Consider the following 20,653-nt stretch of genomic DNA (forward strand, 5'->3'; position numbering starts at 1 on the left):
TTCATCTACCCCCCACGCACCCCTTCCCCCCACTCATCTGTTGAATTAATACCATGTGGGTTTGACTCTGCCTGTCATCCTTCTGAGGTCGGCAAAACGAGTGCCAGCTTGCTGGTATCCTGTGTCGGAGTGGCGACCCATCCAGGCTTGTGCCCAATAGCTAAGTAGACTGCTTAGGCAGCACCAACGCTCTGCACAGAGTATGGTTCCAATGGATGGATGGATGGATATACCCCCATAATCATAACAATATTTTCTATTCAGCATTTTCCATTAGTGTTTCAGGTGGAAAAATATATTTCTTACTTTTTGTGCTGATGTGTGCACGGACGTTTCTATATTTCATCAAAAGTTGTTCCGTCAGAAGAGAGAGTTGACGACAGTTGATCACATAAACAACACAATGTACTTGATCTCCCAAGAGTGGATATTTTCTGTAGCTTGGATCCTTCTTTTGAATGGGACATGTTTGATTGTACTGCAGAAGAGATACAAAAACAAGGAATATAATCAAGTTATGCATGGCCCGAATATGTCATGTCAATGTAGCTTTCATTCCAAAATATGGCACACATAAACACAACTTGAATGTTAGCCAGAAATCATCAATACAGTTACATGGAAAGGTTTGTGGAGGAGGGAGTGAATCTATAGCTCCATTTTTGTAAGAATAGTATGGTGACTGCGATTCATGAAGCATATATTTACTCTTGTGAACGGGGATAATGTCAGAGTAAGTCGTCTTGTAAAATGTGACACTCAGGAGGCAGCGTATGTAATTTATCGAAGTATAGCCAGGGTAAGATTGTATGCGTATAAACCTCTCGCCTGCGAGTGGGGCCAGGTGAGGACTTCCAGCATTAAAAATGCACAGTGGGAGAATTTCATGCGCCAAAAGGACAGATCACTATCTGTCTGGCAGGTGCACCACAATTCGTGATGGCATAGTCTGCTGTGGAGTCCGGAAGAGGTGAAGGCTATTTTGTATTGAAGCAGCCCCTTGGGTGGAATGGCTCGGAGGATGGCACCTCCCACAAGAAGCGGGCAGCCAATGATGGGACTCGCCTCAGGCGAAGGCGGTCCCAGAATAAGTTGGGCAGACCAGAGCACCCGCCGGGCAGAAAGTCGGTGGAGAAATACAGAGAGTCTCCATGAGGGCTTGGTGAGGACATGCGTGTGGACAGAATCAGAGTGGGACATGTTGGAAAATAAGTTTTCTGTTTTCTCTCGCTCTTCGTCTCTGGCTCTCTTCATCTCCTCCTCTGTTTATCTCCCACTCAGGGAGGACCGCTCTCTGGAGACATGAATGCTGCTTCATAATCCTTTGCCTCAACTGTATTGCTTCTGCAACCTTCTGGTTCCTTCTCTGCACAATCACCCTGCACACCACTCATCATGCCAAAGGGAGGTCCTCACCTGCTTACCCCATTGTTTCATAAGTGTGTAGCCTGGGCCACCTGGTGGGGTAAGAATTGTTCGTTATTCATTCTTGTAGATCAGTCCGCATATCCGATAAGTTTTATATCACTGTGTCTGTTGACTCGCATGGTATGTTCTGTTTTCAATGTTCTGTCCACCTTTCTCCCTGCAGGCCTACTCATCTATACTAATCAATGTCAGTGTGTGTGTGTGTGTGTGTGTGTGTGTGTGTGTGTACCTCCTCCGTAACTCTAAAACCATGAAACCTGGGGGCCTGAAACTTTGCATGCACACAAAGACAACTCCAAGGTAGTGCATTAACGAAAATGGGGTGTTTGGATGAATTAAACACCCCTTTTGAAGATAATTAACAGCCTTATTTAATTATCCTTTATCAAGTCTCATCCTTGGTCAGCCCTCTGTCAGCTTGCTGGAGTCTTAATTCACCATTTTGGTTGGCCTATTCAAACATGCCTTGATTTGAAAACACGATCCACTCTCACTCATTAATGTGTATCCTGTTGGAACCCACCATTCACGGACCCTGTGTATTCGCGGGTCATAAAGTGTGATCTGCTTCGACATTCATATGTTATTTGATTTTTTTTTAAACAGTTCAGGACTGATCTCCCATATCCACCTGGGAAATTGGAAATCAGCCAACATCACAGCATTATATAAAAAAAAGGATCCCCTTAACTACAGCCCAATTAGATTACTCTACTTCCAATCATCAGCAAGGTCATGGAATCCATCATCACAGTTGACATAAAATCATTTCTTTTCTACATCAGCCTCATCTCAGATCATCAATTTGGATTCAGACCTGATCACTCTACCTTGGACATGCTGCTTCGACTCCACCAACAATGGTGGAGGCCCTCAATATCAGACATGACATCAGGGCCATCTCTCTGGACAAATCTCGAACTTTTGATGCAGTCTGACATCCTGCCCAACAACTCTCCAAACTATCTGCCGATGGAATTCAAGGCAAAGTCCACTCTTGGATTACTGACTTCCTCTGCTCTCATAGCCAACGTGTGGCTCTCAATGGAACCCTTTCAACTACTCTCCCTGTTAACGCTGGAGCACCCAAGGCAGTGTTTCAGCCCCCATATTATTGTTAATCTTCATCAATGATCTCACGGACTCTGGAAAGTCCTCTTTATCTCTTTGCTGATGACTCCACTCTCTGCCATCACATTGCTCATCCTTCTGACATACAGGCAGCAGCCTCTTCCCTCTCTTCAGACCTTGACAAAAATCACAAACTGGTCAAACAAAATTTTGCTTATGTATCCATATTGTCCACCCATTGCATTTTCCTTTACCCCTCATCATTACCTGCATCCTTTATTTGTCTGTCTCAATCTACTTTCTTCCTCTGTCCTGCTGTTGTTGTTTCCTCTTTCTCCTGCTATTCTCTGTTATTTTGTGTCCTGATTTGTTCCGTTTTCATCGAAACTATCATTGAAATAATGTGTGTAGTTTCTGAGAAGAAAGCAAATACCTCTTTTGGGGAGCACCCCCCCCCAAACCCACAATGCGTCGACTCCTCAGACCCCAATTTCTTTTTTAATGCCGTGAACAAACTTTAGCACATCATGGGTGATGAAGGTTGTGGTCAAGTTTCATCGAAATTGTGTTTATGGTTTCAAAGAAGTTCTAAGTGTTTCTGGATGGACAGACGATGCACCATACCATAAGCTCCAAGGAATGATGTTCCGGGTGAGCTAAAAATAATAATTCAAAGTTACATTATGTGTTGGTCATGGAGATTGTCGTGTATATAAATAAATTAACAATTCAAGATGGTATCTGCTTGGAGTCAGGTCAGGTATGGGAGCATGTGCCAAAACAGCACGTCGCTGCGTCCACTTTCAGCCGGTACTCCAGGGGCCTCCGTCTGGCCATCCCCCAGGCAGATGCCAGGCCCATCCCCATCTCCTTGAGATGATGGTCAACCTGTTGCAACCATGAGGCACGTGGTCGACCCACTGGCCTCCTCCACTCATGAGACTCCCTCGTTGAGAGAATCTGGTGAGCAGGATCAGAGTCAGGAAAACGAGCCGCAACTGACGCAACTGACGCAACTGACGCTCACGGACCATGCAGGTAACAAATCTCATCCGAGTCTCTCTCAGCAACCGCTCGTTGGACACAAAATCCGACCAGCGATAGCCAAGGATTCTCCGAAGAGACCTGGTACCAAAGGAATTAAGTCTCCATCTCAGATCCTTGGTCAGAGTCCAAGTCTCGCACCCATAGAGCAAGACTGAAAGTACCAAGGACCTGAAGACTCGGACTTTCGTCCTCCCGCACAGGTACCGGCAGTGCCACACCCCATGATCCAGTGAATCCATGACTCCCCAGGCCCGACCCAGACGTCTATTGACCTCTGACTCGCAGCCAGCAGAGACATGAATATCACTGCCAAGGCAAGTGAATCTCTCCACGACCTCAACATCCTCACCACAAACAGACACAGACAGGACAGCAGCATCCAAGATGTCACCGAAAGCCTGGATCTTAGTTTTGACCCAAGAAACCCGTAATCCCAATGGTTCCGACTCCTCATTCAGCACCTCGAGGGCCCCCAAGAGGATGTCTAAAGTCTCCGCAAAGATGACTGCATCATCTGCAAAGTCAAGGTCTGAGATCTTGACATTCCCAAATGACGCACCGCAACTTGATCTCTCCGACATCCTCCCTAGAATCCAGTCCATACAAGTGCTGAAAAGTGTGGGGGCAAGTACACATCCCTGACGAACTCCAGTAACAACTGGAAATAAGTCAGAGATGGTACCACCACACTTCACAGCACTCTCAGTACCAGAGTAGAGTTCAGACATCAGATCGATCAGTTTTGGTGGCACCCCACGAAGACCAAGAATCCTCCAGAGGACATCCCGATTCACTGAATCGAACGCTTTACAGAGATCAACATAGGCTGCAAGCAGCCCCTGCCGAAACTCTCGTCTGCGTTCGGTGAGGACACGAAGTGCAAGGATACGGTCAATCGTTGACCTCTTTGGTGTAAAGCCTGACTGCTCTGGATGCTGGTGCTCAAGCAGATGGTGGCGAACCCTATCGAGAATTATCCGAGCAAAGACCTTGCCCGGCACTGAGAGCAGCGTCACCCCTCGGTAGTTGTTTCAGTCTTGGCGATCACCCTTCCCTTTCCAGAGAGGGACAACAAGGCCCCTCTTCCAGTCAGTTGGGATGATGCCTGTGTTCCAGGCAGAGCACAAAACTGCATGCAACGACACGAGTGCAGCATTTCCACCAGCCTTGAGAAGTTCGGCATGGATGCCACAGATCCCTGGAGCTTTGCCCCGTTTCAACTGGTTCACCGCAACCCGTGTTTCCACAAGCGAAGGTGGACCACAGTTGATTCGAGGGTCAGCAACAGCGATTGTAACACCCTGGACGTCCCACTCAACAGCTGGGGGATCAGCCTGGTACAACCGCTCAAAGTAACCGGCCCAGCGGGCCTTCACTTCAGACTCCTCTGTCAAGAGCCTACCACTCTCTGCTCGAAATGTAGTGCTCCGAGGGATGGGCTTGGATGAAGGTAATGCGCGAATTCCCCTGTAAGCGGGACGAGAATCACCTGTCCACAGATGATGCTCTACCCCCTCACAGATTCCTCGCACATAGGCCTCCTTGTCCACCCTCAGTGCACGTACAGTTTTACGCCTCAGCTCCCTGAACAGCTCAGCTCTGCCATTCAGCCTGGCCCTGCGACTCTGGTCAATGGTATCCAGTGTCCCTTGAGAGACAAAATTCTTCTTTGCCCTGCGGTGAGCTCCAAGGCATCCACCGGCAACATCAAGGACGGTGGTCTTGAAGGCGCTCCACAACTCTTCAGGACCCCCCAAAGCACCCAGACCCCCCAAGTGTCCACTCAGCCTGTTCGCAAACTCCTCAGCTACTCTCTCATCCCTGAGCTTGGCAACATCCAGCCTCGGCTGGGATGGTACCATTCTCCAGGATTTAAGGTGCAGCTTTAGAGTTGCTACAACAAGCCTGTGGTCAGTATTGAGGAACTGAGCACTCCGGTAGACCCTGCAGTTCTGGATCATCCTCCAACGACCGTCAATGAGGACATGGTCAATCTCCTTTGCCACACCACCAGCGTTGGAATACCAAGTCCAGCGATGAGCTTGTGGGCGCTGAAACCATGAACCAGCCACCCTAAGTCCATTACTTCTTGCAAAGTCAAGGAACTTAGTGCTATTCTGGTTCATAGTTCCTGACCCATGGGGACCAACACACACCTCATAACCATCCCTATCAGTTCCAGTCGATGCATTGAAATCCCCCAAGACTAGAAGTGTATCTCATCTGGGGCACTGATCAACCACAGACTTGAGTGTGGCGCAGAATGCATCCTTCACGGTGAGATCACTCGCCTCAGTCGGAGCATAAACAGAGACCAGGGAAATGACACCTAAGTAGTGACGAATCCTTAATCTCATAATACGCTCGTTGACCGGTGTTACCTCAATTATCATTGGGGTCAGCTTATTGGACACAGCTACAGCAACTCCTTGGGTATGGTAACCATCAGAGCGACCAGACCAATAGTAGGTGTAACCACCCACCATTATCTCGCTGCAATCCGGTCTCCGAACCTCAGAGAGAGCTGCAATCCCGATGTCCAAACGCTTGAGCTCAGATGATAACAGAGACAGGTGATCATCCTCTCTTAGGGATAGGACATTCCAGGCACCCACCCGAAGGGACCGCCTCAGGTTAACCCAAGGAGACCGCCGTCTGGTGGACGACACCTCAGCACCACTCCGACACACTCTCCCGCAATCTGACCCAGGGATGTTACCCCGTGGTTTCCCTCCTATCAAAGATTGGGGGTCCCGAAGGCTTTGCCCCAATCCCGTCATCCGGTGAGCTGCCCTGCGAAGGGAAGCTGCACAGGAGGTACTTTTCAGATTTTTTTGCGTTTTTGCGTTTTGCGGAATGAAGGGTTTTACGGTGGCCGGAGTGCAAATCCTGCCACCAACCTCCTAATAAGAAGTGACCCAACTGCAGGAGGATGTCTGCAGACACAGTTGGGCACTAGATATGGATGGCCGTTGGCTCACAAGGAGCTCCTCCGCCCTTTGACAGGTTTTGTTTTTAATCCTGCTGGGTGTCCATATCCAAACACCCTCCTTACCAGAAAACCTGGTGGGGGAGACGGTTTAGTCGCCGACAACCCGACCATGGAACAGGTTAGTACAGGTTTACATGGTACCTGTAGCAGGTCACAGATCGAACCTGACCTGACAGAAGCTTGGAGTGGAGATGGTAAAATCGACATAAATAAATCAAAGTTGCGTGTTGGTGGTGGAGATGGCAAAGTGTGGATAAAAAAACCATAGGGGCAATATCCCTGGGCACTAACCTGGCTGGTAGTGGCTGGATAAGAAAACCAGGGAACCACTAGTAGGCATGGATGACCGACAAAATATGCAACGGAGAAGAGAATAATTACCTATGGACTTCTTTATTTTTTTATAATGCTGTGAACGAACTTTGGTACATCACGGGTGATGAAAGTGGTGGTCAAATTTCATCAAAATTGCGTGTGGTTTTTGGAGAAGAAAGCAAATACAAATTTTGGGGGGCAACACTCCCGTAAACCTCCCGAGTTACTGATTTTTTAATTTATTTTAATGTTGTGAACAAACTTTAGTGCATCATGGGTGATGAAAGTTGTGGTCAAGGTTCATCAAAATTGTGTGTGTGTGGTTTTGGAGAAGAAAGCAAAAAAAAACAATTGGGGGGAAGTGCAACCCCCCCCCCCCAGAGATCCACTTGGACCCGGGTTTTTAGCTCACCTGGAACCTCGTTCTGGGGAGATTATGGGATGGTGTGTCATCCGTCCATCAGTTGGTCCCTCCACAAATATTTGCAACTTCTTCTCAATAACTACAAGTACGATTTTGATGAAACTTAACCACAGCGTTCATCACCCATGATGTGCCAAATTTGATCATAGCATTAAAAACATAAAAATAATAAAAATAAAATGGGGCTATAAAGGTGTTTATGGGGGTTGCCCCCTTAAAATAGGTATTTGCTTTCTTCTCAGAACATACACACGCAATTCTGATGAAAGTTGACGACAATATTCATCACCGATGATGTATGAAAGATTTTTCACGGCATTAATAAAAGTCGACGTCTCAGGTGGTGTATGGGGGGGGGGTGTTGCCCCCCAAAATATGTATTTGCTTTCTTCTCTGAAACGCCACACACAATTTCGATGAAATTTGACAACAACCATCATCACCCATTATGTACCAAAGTTTGTTCACCTCATTGGAAAAATCGGGGTCTAAGGGGGTCTGCAGGTGGTTTGAGTGACTGTTGCTCCACATCAAGATGAGCTTCAGGACGTGCGGTCCTATTTTTATCTCACCTGGAACGTAGTTCCGGGCAGCTTATGGGATGGTGCATCGTCTGTCCACTCGTCCACAAATAGTTGCAATTTATTCTCTGAAACTACACCCGATTTTGATCCACAACCTTCCTCATCCTGAATGTAACCAAAGTTTGTTCATAGTATTATAAAAATCGGGCCCAACTAAGGGGGTCTACAGGGTTGCCCCCGAAAATAGGTATTTGCTTTCTTCTCAGAAACTGCAAAGAAAGCAAATACCTATTTTAGGGGTGCAACCTTCCCTGTAGACATCCTTAGACCCCTATTTTTATGCCTCCGGTGACGATATCGCTGGTGGCATTTTTTCTGGTTGTCCGTCTGTCCGTACGTACATACGTATGTACATGCAAATTTTCTCTGTTTTCTCTGCAACCACTTAACCGATTGACACAAAATTTTGACCAGAGATGCGACTCATCATGTAAAATTTTTTAAAATGATAATTATGACGTAATAGGTCACGTGGGGTGGCAACCATGTTGGAAAAAACTGAAAAACTTTGGACCTCTGTATCTCCGAAACCATAAGATGGAAAAAATTGAAACTTGGCACTTGGGAACAAGGCAAGGGGAGTAAGAGCGATTTGACTATGACATCACCAGTGAATGGCATCCTGGTCAAAATTCGACAAGTGGAACGCTGCATTTGATCAGCATGAAAATTTGTGAGGTTCATCTCAGGAAATATATCAACAGAAAAAAATTATGACATCATCTATCATGTAGTTTGGCAGCCATGTTGTTAAGAAGAAAAAAAAAAAAAAAGGAAAAAAAATCTTCTTCAGAACCACTTTACAGATCAAAGTCAAATAGCACACAAACGATTGACTGTCCTGTGCTGAATAATATATTATAACTATGACATCATAGGTCACATGGTCTGGCTGCATTCTTTGATTTACCCTCAAAAATCTTCTGCAGAATGGCTGGACAGATTGAGGAGAAACGTCACAGACATGTTCCCTATGACGTGGGGATATTAGGATGATAAAGAATAATTGATGTCACGTGGTTCGACCTCCATATTGGATTGAAGAAAAATATTAAATGATGTTTTCTCTGGAACCGCTTACCCGATCACAGCAAAATTTACCAAGTATCATCAAACCATGTATCTGCATACAGTGTGGAAATGATGGCATCATAGGTCACTTGGTGTTGCAGCCATATTGGATTGAAAAATGAACCTTATCCAATCAAAATGAAACTTCACACACGTGAGCCTCTACCAAATCTTGGAACCAAAAATTTAAAAACCCTTTTCTCCAAAACTGCTTGCAGATCAATATGAAAGATATTGTGTTACGTGAAGCAAGGACAGGGAATCGCAACTGCAAAGTTTCGCATCGATTGCTACACTGGTTTTTGAAATATAATTTTTCAATATTTTCCTTGAAACCAATGTGGCTGCCACATCATGTGAATGATGACGTCATTTGTTCAGTCAAATGTATGTAGCAACGGCAGTGGATCATAGCTGTAACGTCTAGTATTGATTGGTTAAACAGTTTCAGAGAAATAATTGTTTAATTATTTATTTTCAACCAACATGGCTGCCACATCATGTGACTGATGAGATCATTGTTAAATATCATATTTGTAGCAACAGTAGTGGATCATCACTGCAAAGTCTTGCATCGAAAGGCTAAGAGGTTTCAGATAAATATATATATATATTTAATATAACACTGAACAACAAATTTCAAAAAATTTTTTTTACTGGAGATGTGTAAAGTGATTAAGACTAATTTGGGTACGCTGATTTCAAAAATCATAACCGTTTTGCTGTATCACGTCAGGATTTTCAGGAACAGAAATATTCCCATTGCCTAGAAGTCAGGATTTCAATGAAATTTACATATGTCTTTAACATGTCTATTTCGTACAATTGTTGTTAACTTGTGTTATATTTCTTTCATTCAGATAAAGATGAGTAGGCGTTCCTGTACCAATCATCCTGACAACTTCTGTTATGTCTGTGGTCGGTATACCAAAAAAGATCAACAGCGAAGTATATCTACAGCAGTGAAAATGAAGGCCACCTACTTTCACTACTTCGGGTGTAAGGTGGGGGACCAAGAACAGAGCTGGGCACCACACATCTGCTGCACAAGCTGTCACACAACCTTGACTCAGTGGTTGGTGGGCAAGCGTGCGAGCATGCCATTTGCGGTGCCCATGATATGGCGTGAGCCGCAGAATCATCATGATGATTGTTATTTCTGCTGCACAAGCATCGCCGGCTTCAACAAGAAGAATAAAGGTCACATCAAGTACGCTGACTGCGTCTCTGCTCGTAAACCTGTGCCTCATGATGACGAGAACCCCGTTCCAACACCTCCAGCTGATCAGAACATAGCTGTAAGCAGTGGTGAAGAGGATGGTGATGATGAACCTTTTGAACCCGACACTGAAGAATCACACCTTCTGAACCAGGGAGACTTAAATGATCTTGTAAGAGATCTCTCGCTGTCAAAGGCGAAGGCAGAGCTGCTTGGATCAAGGCTGCAGCAGTGGAATCTACTTGAACCTAACACCAAGATATCCTTGTTCAGAGCACGTCACAGAGACATGGCTGAGTTCTTTGAGATGGAAGACACGATGACATTCTGCAGTGACATCAACGGTCTGTTGAAAGAACTTGGGTGTGATCACGATCCTGCAGACTGGCGCCTCTTCATCGACTCGGGGAAGAACAGCTTGAAGGCTGTTTTGCTCCACAATGGCAACGAGAAACCATCAGTCCCACTGGCTCACGCGTTCGGCATGACAGAGACCTATGAGACTATGTGGCAGCTGCTTGATTCCATCAAGTACAATGACTTCAACTGGCACATCTGCGGAGACTTGAAAGTGGTGGCGCTGTTGTTAGGGCTGCAGTCAGGCTACACGAAATACATGTGCTTCCTTTGTCTCTGGGATAGCAGAGACGACAAGAATCACTGGACGAAGAAAGATTGGGAAGAGCGAAAAGAGCATGTACCTGGTCGACACAACGTGAAGCATGTCGCCCTTGTCGACCCAGCCAAGGTTTTCCTTCCACCACTCCACATAAAGCTCGGCTTGATGAAAAGTTTTGTACGGGCAATGGATCTGAATGGGCGTGGGTTTTTATACCTCAAGGAAAAGTTTGGCAACACCTTGTCGGAGGCCAAGATCAAGGCTGGTGTCTTTGTTGGACCGCAAATCCGACAGATTATGAAGGACGAAACTTTTCCGACAACTCTAAACCCCAAAGAGCTGGCAGCGTGGAGGAGCTTCAAAGCTGTGACGGACAACTTCTTGGGGAACGAGCGCGCGGACAACTATGAAGAAATAGTGCAGCAGCTGCTGGAGTCCTTCAGGAAACTTGGCTCCAGGATGTCCGTGAAAATCCATTTCCTACACCAGCACCTGAACTTCTTCCCTGACAACTTGGGAGCAGTCTCGGACGAGCACGGCGAGCGATTCCACCAAGAGATTTCACTCATGGAGACGCGTTACCAAGGGCGGCACAACCCGAACATGATGGGCGATTTCTGCTGGTTCCTGCATCGTGAAACTGACACAGAGCAGCACAAACGCAAAGCCAAATGCCTAAAGCATTTTTAATTACATTCTAGTGGAGTTTTTCTGTAATTTCTATAATTTTGAAGCATTCATGATGAAATAAATGAATAAATGAATTTTTGTAAATTTCATTGAAATCCTGACTTCTAGGCAATGGGAATATTTCTGTTACTGAAAATCCTGACGTGATACAGCAAAACGGTTATGATTTTTGAAATCAGCGTACCCAAATTAGTCTAAATCACTTTACACATCTCCAGTAAAAAAATTTTCTTGTTCAGTGTAATCGATTTGGCATGGGGAATATTGGTTGAAAATTTCAACATCATCGGTCACATGGTCTCACAGCCATGTTGGACAAAAAGCCTTAACTGATCCACGTGAAACTCCAAAGCCATGATCGGCCACCCATTCTGAATTTGATTTGATAAAGAGGACGTCGTGGGTCAGCTGTCCGATTGAAGCGGGGTTGTATCGAAGTGGGGCGGCATGGTTTTTGTTTTTTATTCACCATAGAAATGTCATGAAATTTTCACCATAGATGCGACTACTCATGTGGAATGTTTTTGTGATAACTATGACATCACAGGTCACGTGGTGTGGCAGCCAGGTTGGAAAAAAGGAAAAACTTTGGACTTCTGTATGTCCGCAACCATGGAAAAAAAGGTTTTGGAGATTTTGGAGATCCATGGAAATTTTTTTTGAAACTTGGTACATGCGAAGTACTCCCCATAGGAAAGGGTGATTTTTGATGATGTCATACATGGCTTTGTTATGATGTCATTTCATATGTCAAACGCTTTATCCGATCAGTTTGAAAATTTTTGAGGGTCATCTAGGGCTAAATTGTAATTGGCAAAAAAATTGATGACATCATCGGTCACGTGGCTTGGAAGCCATGTTGTTTTTTTAACATAATACCTTCAAAAATCTTCTCCGTAATGGCTGAGTAGATCAAGGCGAAACTTTACAGGTATGATCGCCTATCCATGAGGAACCCAAAGTTCTCCAACTATGACGTCATAGGTCCCATGGTTTGGCAGCTGTGATTCTTTTGAAGAAGAAATATTTTTAAATCTTCTTCTGCTGCAGAATGGCTTGACAGATCGTGGGGAAACTTCACATACATGTTCCCCAAGCCTTGGGGATACCATAGTGTTCACAAATTATAATTAATAGGTCACATGGTCTGGCAGTCATATTGGTTTGAATGAAATTATTTTTAAAAAAAAAATCTTTTGCCTGAACCGCTTCATCAATTGATGTGAAATGTCACATTTATAACTGAGTAGACAAGTGGAATATATGGTTTAAATTTCAACCTGATCGGACGCATGATCTGGCAGCCATAATTATTTAATATTTTAAAGATTAGTTCAGGGAATTAAATCGTTCTTGGTGCAAGAATGTATAATGATGTAATAATGTGGGTGGAGGCATACCTGGCGACGTCATGACGTTGAATATTGTCGTTCTATTTTTCAATGTTGTGAACAAGCTTTGGTACATCACAGGTGATGAAGGTTGTGGTCAAATTTCATCAAAATTGTGTGTGTAGTTTCAGAGAAGAAAGCAATTGAATATTTTGTGGGGCAAACCCCCCAAACACATCCGTACATCCCAACATTTTTAATATCATGAACAATCTTTGGGATATTACGGGTGATGAAGGTTGAAGTCAAGTTTCCTAGGAATTGTGTATGTAGTTTCTGAGGAAAGGAAATTTCTATTTGGGGGGCAATCCCCATCGACCAGCTCATGGCCCGATTTTTTTAAATGCCATGAACAAACTGGAAAATACATGGTGATGAATGTTATGGTAAAATTTCATTAGTTTCAGTGAAAAAGTTGCACGTATTTAGGGACAGACGATGCGCCATCCCAAAAGCTCCACAGAACTACGTTCCAGGTGAGCTACAAATCGGGGACTAAGGGTGTATATGGGGGGAGGGGGAGGGACCGTCCCCCAAAATATGTATTTGCTTTCTTCTCCGAAACTAGAGACACAATTTCAATGGAAACGGGGACGGAGGTTGCCCCCCAATATAAAATAGGTTTTGCAATAACATTGGTTTATTGGTACATTTTGCTGATTTCATCACAGGTTGACTTCCTACTCAGTGTCATTATTCTACCAGGTGGCCACCCAGGGGTATTGCCGATAATTTTTTTTAAATTTAAATTAAATCTTGAATGGAAACTGTCGCATCGTCTTAGAAATGTATTGTTTTAAATTTGGAAAGGTTTGTTGAGTCGTAACGCTTCAACAAGCAAAACATGACATGACACTAAACATACCGTATAATTCTTTTGAACATGTCCCATGATGGTGCTGATGAGGTCCTCTTCAGAAATCCCATTGTCCGTGTCTTCTAACCCCATGGTATCACAAAGTTGCACGGGTATAGACTTGCCTTGAACCGGTTTAATATTCCAGAAGCGAAACTGTGGAACAAAAAGTAATATTGTTGAGAAAAGGTTGTATATCCAGTGCTTTTGTTTGGATTGTATCATCAATTAATGACCTGAACAATTGTTAGTTTTGTACTATGTTCTGATCAGGTCAGGTCAGGTATGGGAGCATGTGCCAGAACAGCGCGTCGCTGCGTCCACTTTCCGCCGGTACTCCAGGGGCCTCCGTCTGGCCATCCCCCAGGCAGATGCCAGGCCCATCCCCATCTCCTTGAGATGATGGTCAACCTGCAGCAACCATGAGGCACGTGGTCGACCCACTGGCCTCCTCCACTCATGAGACTCCCTCGCTGAGAGAATCTGATAAGCAAGATCAGCGTCAGGAAAACGATCCACATGTCCATACAGCCGCAACTGACGCTCACGGACTATGCAGGTAACAAATCTCATCCGAGTCTCTCTCAGCAACCGCTCGTTGGATACAAAATCCGACCAGCGATAGCCAAGGATTCTCCGAAGAGACCTGGTACCAAAGGAATTAAGTCTCCGTCTCAGATCCTTGGTCACAGTCCAAGTCTCGCACCCATAGAGCAAGACTGGAAGTACCAAGGACCTCAAGACTCGGACTTTTGTCCTCCCGCACAGGTACCGGCAGCGCCACACCCCATGATCCAGTAAATCCATGACTCCCCAGGCCCGATCCAGACGTCTATTGACCTCTGACTCACAGCCAGCAGAGACATGAATATCACTGCCAAGGTAAGTGAATCTCTCCACGACCTCAACATCCTCACCACAAACAGACACAGACAGGACAGCAGCATCCAAGATGTCACCGAAAGCCTGGATCTTAGTTTTGACCCAAGAAACCCGTAATCCCAGCGGCTCTGACTCCTCATTCAGCACCTCGAGGGCCCCAAAAGGATGTCTAAAGTCTCCGCAAAGATGACTGCATCGTCTGCAAAATCAAGGTCCGAGATCTTGACATTCCCAAACGATGCACCGCAACTTGATCTCTCCGACATCCTCCCTAAAATCCAGTCCATACAAGTGCTGAAAAGTGTGGGGGCAAGTACACATCCCTGACGAACTCCAGTAACAACTGGAAATAAGTCAGAGATGGTACCACCACACTTCACAGCACTCTCAGTACCAGAGTAGAGTTCAGACATCAGATCGATCAGTTTTGGTGGCACCCCACGAAGACCAAGAATCCTCCAGAGGACATCCCGATTCACTGAATCGAACGCTTTACAGAGATCAACATAGGCTGCAAGCAGCCCCTGCCGAAACTCTCGTCTGCGTTCGGTGAGGACACAAAGTGCAAGGATACGGTCAATCGTTGACCTCTTTGGTGTAAAGCCTGACTGCTCTGGACGCTGGTGCTCAAGCAGATGGTGGCGAACCCTATCAAGAATTATCCGAGCAAAGACCTTGCCCGGCACTGAGAGCAGCGTCACCCCTCGGTAGTTGTTGCAGTCTTGGCGATCACCCTTCCCTTTCCAGAGAGGGACAACAAGGCCCATCTTCCAGTCAGTTGGGATGATGCCTGTGTTCCAGGCAGAGCACAAAACTGCATGCAACGACACGAGTGCAGCATTTCCACCAGCCTTGAGAAGTTCGGCATGGATGCCACAGATCCCTGGAGCTTTGCCCCGTTTCAACTGGTTCACCGCAGCCCGTGTTTCCACAAGCGAAGGTGGACCACAGTTGATTTGAGGGTCAGCAACAGGGATTGTAACACCCTTGACGTCCAACTCGACAGCTGGGGGATCAGCCTGGTACAACCGCTCAAAGTAACCGGCCCAGCGGGCTTTCACTTCAGACTCCTCTGTCAAGAGCCTACCACTCTCTGCTCGAACTGCAGTGCTCCGAGGGATGGGCTTGGATGAACGTAATGCGCGAATTCCCCTGTAAGCGGGACGAGAATCACCTGTCCACAGGTGATGCTCTACCCCCTCACAGATTCCTCGCACATAGGCCTCCTTGTCCACCCTCAGTGCACGTACAGTTTTACGCCTCAGCTCCCTGAACAGCTCAGCTCTGCCATTCAGCCTGGCCCTGCGACTCTGGTCAATGGTATCCAGTGTCTTTCGAGAGACAAAATTCTTCTTTGCCCTGCGGTGAGTTCAAAGGGCGGAGGAGCTCCTTGTGAGCCAACGGCCATCCATATCTAGTGCCCAACTGTGTCTGCGGACGTCCTCCTGCAGTTGGGTTACTTCTTATTAGGAGGTTGGTGGCAGGATTTGCACTCCAGCCACCGTAAAACCCTTCATTCCGCAAAACGTAAAAACGCAAAAAAATCTGAAAACCCACTCCGTGGGAGTACCTCCTGTGCAGCTTCCCTTCGCAGGGCAGCTCACCGGATGACGGGATTGGGGCAAAGCCTTCGGGACCCCCAATCTTTGATAGGAGGGAAACCACGGGGTAACATCCCTGGGTCAGATTGCGGGAGAGTGTGTCGGAGTGGTGCTGAGGTGTCGTCCACCAGACGGCGGTCTCCTTGGGTTAACCTGAGGCGGTCCCTTCGGGTGGGTGCCTGGAATGTCCTATCCCTAAGAGAGGATGATCACCTGTCTCTGTTATCATCTGAGCTCAAGCGTTTGGACATCGGGATTGCAGCTCTCTCTGAGGTTCGGAGACCGGATTGCGGCGAGATAATGGTGGGTGGTTACACCTACTATTGGTCTGGTCGCTCTGATGGTTACCATACCCAAGGAGTTGCTGTAGCTGTGTCCAATAAGCTGACTCCAATGATAATTGAGGTAACACCGGTCAACGAGCGTATTATGAGATTAAGGATTCGTCACTCCTTAGGTGTCATTTCCCTGGTCTCTGTTTGTGCTCCGACTGAGGCGAGTGATCTCACCGTGAAGGATGCATTCTACGCCACACTCGAGTCTGTGGTTGATCAGTGCCCCAGACGAGATACACTTCTAGTCTTGGGGGATTGCAATGCATCGACTGGAACTGATAGGGATGGTTATGAGGTGTGTGTTGGTCCCCATGGGTTAGGAACTATGAACCAGAATAGCACTAAGTTCCTTGACTTTGCAAGAAGTCATGGACTTAGGGTGGCTGGTTCATGGTTTCAGCGCCCACAAGCTCATCGCTGGACTTGGTATTCCAACGCTGGCTGTGTGGCAAAGGAGATTGACCATGTCCTCATTGACGGTCGTTGGAGGATGATCCAGAACTGCAGGGTCTACCGGAGTGCTCAGTTCCTCAATACTGACCACAGGCTTGTTGTAGCAACTCTAAAGCTGCACCTTAAATCCTGGAGAATGGTACCATCCCAGCCGAGGCTGGATGTTGCCAAGCTCAGGGATGAGAGAGTAGCTGAGGAGTTTGCGAACAGGCTGAGTGGACACTTGGGGGGTCTGGGTGCTTTGGGGGGTCATGAAGAGTTGTGGAGCGCCTTCAAGACCACCGTCCTTGATGTTGCCGATGTTCTGATAAAAGGTGGAAACATTTACAAGCATTGAAATTGCACTGAATTAGCAGTGATACAATTATATAGTCTTCTCGAGGACAATTATTACAATGATACAAAAACTTCCTTACATTGCACAAACATTTATAACATATTACTGCAAAATAAAGCACAAACCAAATAAAAGCAACATGTTAATTGTATGAAATGTATATATTTGAATAGACCAAGCACATGAAGAGGACGAACGCTGCTCTTGTGCCCACAGTGGTTTCTCTTGTGCCCATCTTGACTTGCTAAGCCTCTCGGTAAGCAGCAACAATCTTTAGCGAACAAAGCTACTTGCATGAGTCTTTTCACATGAATGTTGAATCCCATTGCCTGTTCAATTTTTTGAGCCATCATCACATTATATGTGGTCTGTGTATGGATTGTTTATGTTAACATATCTTGGGGCCTCTCCCAGCCATGGTTTCAAGTGTGATATTGCCAGCGACACCCTTACGGCCAAATTGTGACCTTTATTTAATGCATAACTATATTCCTAAAGTTTGTTGGCTTAGTTTAATACTCACGAAAGGGAAATTTGGAGAAAATTCAACGTACTTACGCACGAGGAGTGTATCAGCCAACAGTCGCTGGTCCACACACCTATTGGTACTATTAAAACCAGTTAACCAGTTCCGTAAACTCGTGGTCGATTTCTGGTGACATTGATGATCGGATATCTCCAAACATCCCGATCCTGCACTGCTTTCTGAAGGTCTGACAGAGACAGCTTGGTTGCAGCCTTCACCCGATCCATTGGGGGTGTGTTCCGTTACCAATCAGCTTGCTATCGCTTGCCAAGCCAACTGTCCCTTCTCAGGCGTTTTGTTGCAGTGCTTGCTTCAGTGCTTAAAATCAAGCGAGCCACTTGGTGAGCGCTCTGCAAGCTGACTGGTAATGAAACACACCCTTCTGAACACGTCGATCTTCTCAGTTGATAAGATTTTATTATATTTGTGGTTTAAATAATGACCGGACTTTTTACTTTCCTTCTTCACTGTTTGCAGCAGTTTCATTAAGACCTCTTTACTTTCTGCCAACAGAGTGGTATCATCGGCATACCTCGGGTTGTTGATACATCTTCCTCCAATCCTGACTCCAGCCTCGATGTTATCAAAGTTGTATTTTTCGTCAGAATTAATCGAAGTACGAATTAATCGGTCAATTCTGTTCAATGATAATGACATAATGATAATAATATTAACACCGGGGGAGGGCTGGCTGGAAAGATGGCCTCGAGCTATGCACACTCTCCTCTAAGCTGTCCAGCCTGTGTTTGAATCCTGACCAAGCTGTCATCCCGGTGTTTCACAGGCAGGGTGATTCACCAATGTGTGCTATTTCTCGCATGGATGTTAAACTGGCATCCAGTCTGCCAGCTTTAGTTGGTGGACTTTAAAGATCACACGGTGTCCTTCATGAAGAGTCGGTGAGCTCTAGGTGGCACCTTGAACAAACTACAAATTTCTGCTTTCACCTGTGTCAAAGTTAGGCCTGGCCAGCCGGTTCGTGAAAGACTTGGGCCAAGTTTTACCCAGCCAAGCCCACAATAACAAGGTCACAATTGTGGCCGTTAAACAATCATCGTTTCTTATTTTCACACTCCATAGAATCATAGTCAAGTGAATTATAATACAACATTGTCTCTGTTTGATCATATTCTGACCGCTGGGCAATCTATGCATTTTGACGTTCATAACGATTCTCAGGATGTAATGTTCTCCATTGCTTCGCGATGTGAATTGTTATTTTTCTCTGTTCTGGATTGTGGCTTCGCAAAGAACCAGTGGTTTGTTTGTTTTATTTTTGCAGTCACCATTGGATTAAAGGAAGCAGTTACAAGACCCCATCTCTGTTCCTGCATGTGACACTTGTTTGTATAATGGTTGACACGTGTTGGTCAAGTTTGAACTCTTATTCGCTGTTGGCTCAGAGCTATGCTGTAACAGAAACCAGTACACTCCCCAAATCACAAGACATTCCCATGGATCTTCCCACGATGAAAAATTATTGATTAGAAATTGGTGCTCTGCAAATGAAGACAATTTAAATATGAAGGTGCTATAACTGAGAACTTGAGCTCCATGACAGTTTTGCATTGAAAGGCTGTAATTAGTTTTTTTAAGACTATCATTTGCATGGAAAGACTGTCAAAAATGAGGCCTAGGAATGCCATGGCTGCTCTGAAGATACAAAATCCTGCATAAAACTTCTGTCAGTCTGTTTCACATCTTACTCTCAAGTGGAATTGCAACTGAATACTTCTCAACAAAGAGCCATTATCACTTTCACAGAAAAGGCTGATGAACAAATTACAAATCTGATGACAGTTGATAAAATATACTGATTATCAATTTTTCAAATGCAATATCCAAAGAAGCAGGACAAGAGAAATATGTCACGACAATTTAACAAACACTTGGCCAGACTTTTAAATGGTCTTACAAAGAATTTGAATAAAATGGAGATTTATAATTTATCACATTCGTTTTAAATCTATTCGAGTTTTACGCTGTATCCCAAAATGAAACACGGGGCAAAGGAGTTGCTTTGTACCAGTCACAATTTGAAAAAGTGAAAGGTGGAAGAAAAAACAAAATCGAGTATTTTTAAGTTCCTATGAGATTCGGTTAAATGTTAAACAAGTTGTTGTGTCCCAGAATTTGAATCGAGAGTACAAGTGAAGAACAATCAACATTCTCCAATCACCATCATCATCACACATTTGTATAATATACTTTGAGTTATTTCTTGGCACATTATAAAATGTTATCAACAATAGGAGAATGACAATGGGAAGACAAACTGCTTCATGGTACATTGTATTCTGAGATAGGATATTAACACACATTGAATCGAATCATAACTTTACCTGCAAAGTGAAACTTTTTCCTGCACTACCAGCGATGGCAGTCTGGCAAAGCCGTCCAGCAAAAACTGAGTTGATGGAGTTCACAAAGCTGGATTTCCCCGATCCCACATGGCCAAGCATAAGGATTTTGGCAGCTTTTACATTTTCACCTTCTGGTTTGAAATCTTGAATTTCTTTAAAAAGTTCATCTCTTGTCCTATTAAAAAAGGAGAGATCGGTTTGATGATTTAGCTGCCTCAAAATTAAACTAGAGAGTGCATTGAACACGATGCCCCACACGGTGTTAAAGTACATACTTCCATTCAAATAAAATAATGAGTTTCAAGATCATTAAAAAAAATTCTCGAAGTTTAGCAACATTGAAGCACTCTTACAAAAACCACCATATTTAACATGTCCAAGTTCGGTACGGCAAAACTGGAGGTTATTTGAACTGCAAAGAAGGCAATTTGTGTTCTGCAGTGTTCAAG

At 45.1% G+C, this 20,653-nt stretch overlaps 1 protein-coding gene across 1 annotated transcript in view; it reads right to left on the reverse strand.

Annotated features, from left to right (window-relative positions):
* LOC147025454 (interferon-induced protein 44-like) overlaps positions 1-20,653 on the reverse strand; it is a 91,693-nt gene that overhangs the window by 39,643 nt on the left and 31,397 nt on the right. Inside the window, exons 6-8 of the mRNA XM_085886451.1 lie at positions 20,184-20,379; positions 13,717-13,863; positions 307-478 (exon numbers count right to left, since the gene is read on the reverse strand). Coding sequence (XP_085742577.1) covers positions 307-478; positions 13,717-13,863; positions 20,184-20,379 — 515 coding nt within the window. The remainder of the gene's footprint in view (positions 1-306; positions 479-13,716; positions 13,864-20,183; positions 20,380-20,653) is intronic.

Source organism: Eptatretus burgeri, chromosome 6, assembly GCF_056783735.1.
Source record: "Eptatretus burgeri isolate ZD-2024b chromosome 6, Ebu_testis_v1, whole genome shotgun sequence".
In the NCBI taxonomy this organism is placed as follows: Eukaryota; Metazoa; Chordata; class Myxini; order Myxiniformes; family Myxinidae; genus Eptatretus; species Eptatretus burgeri.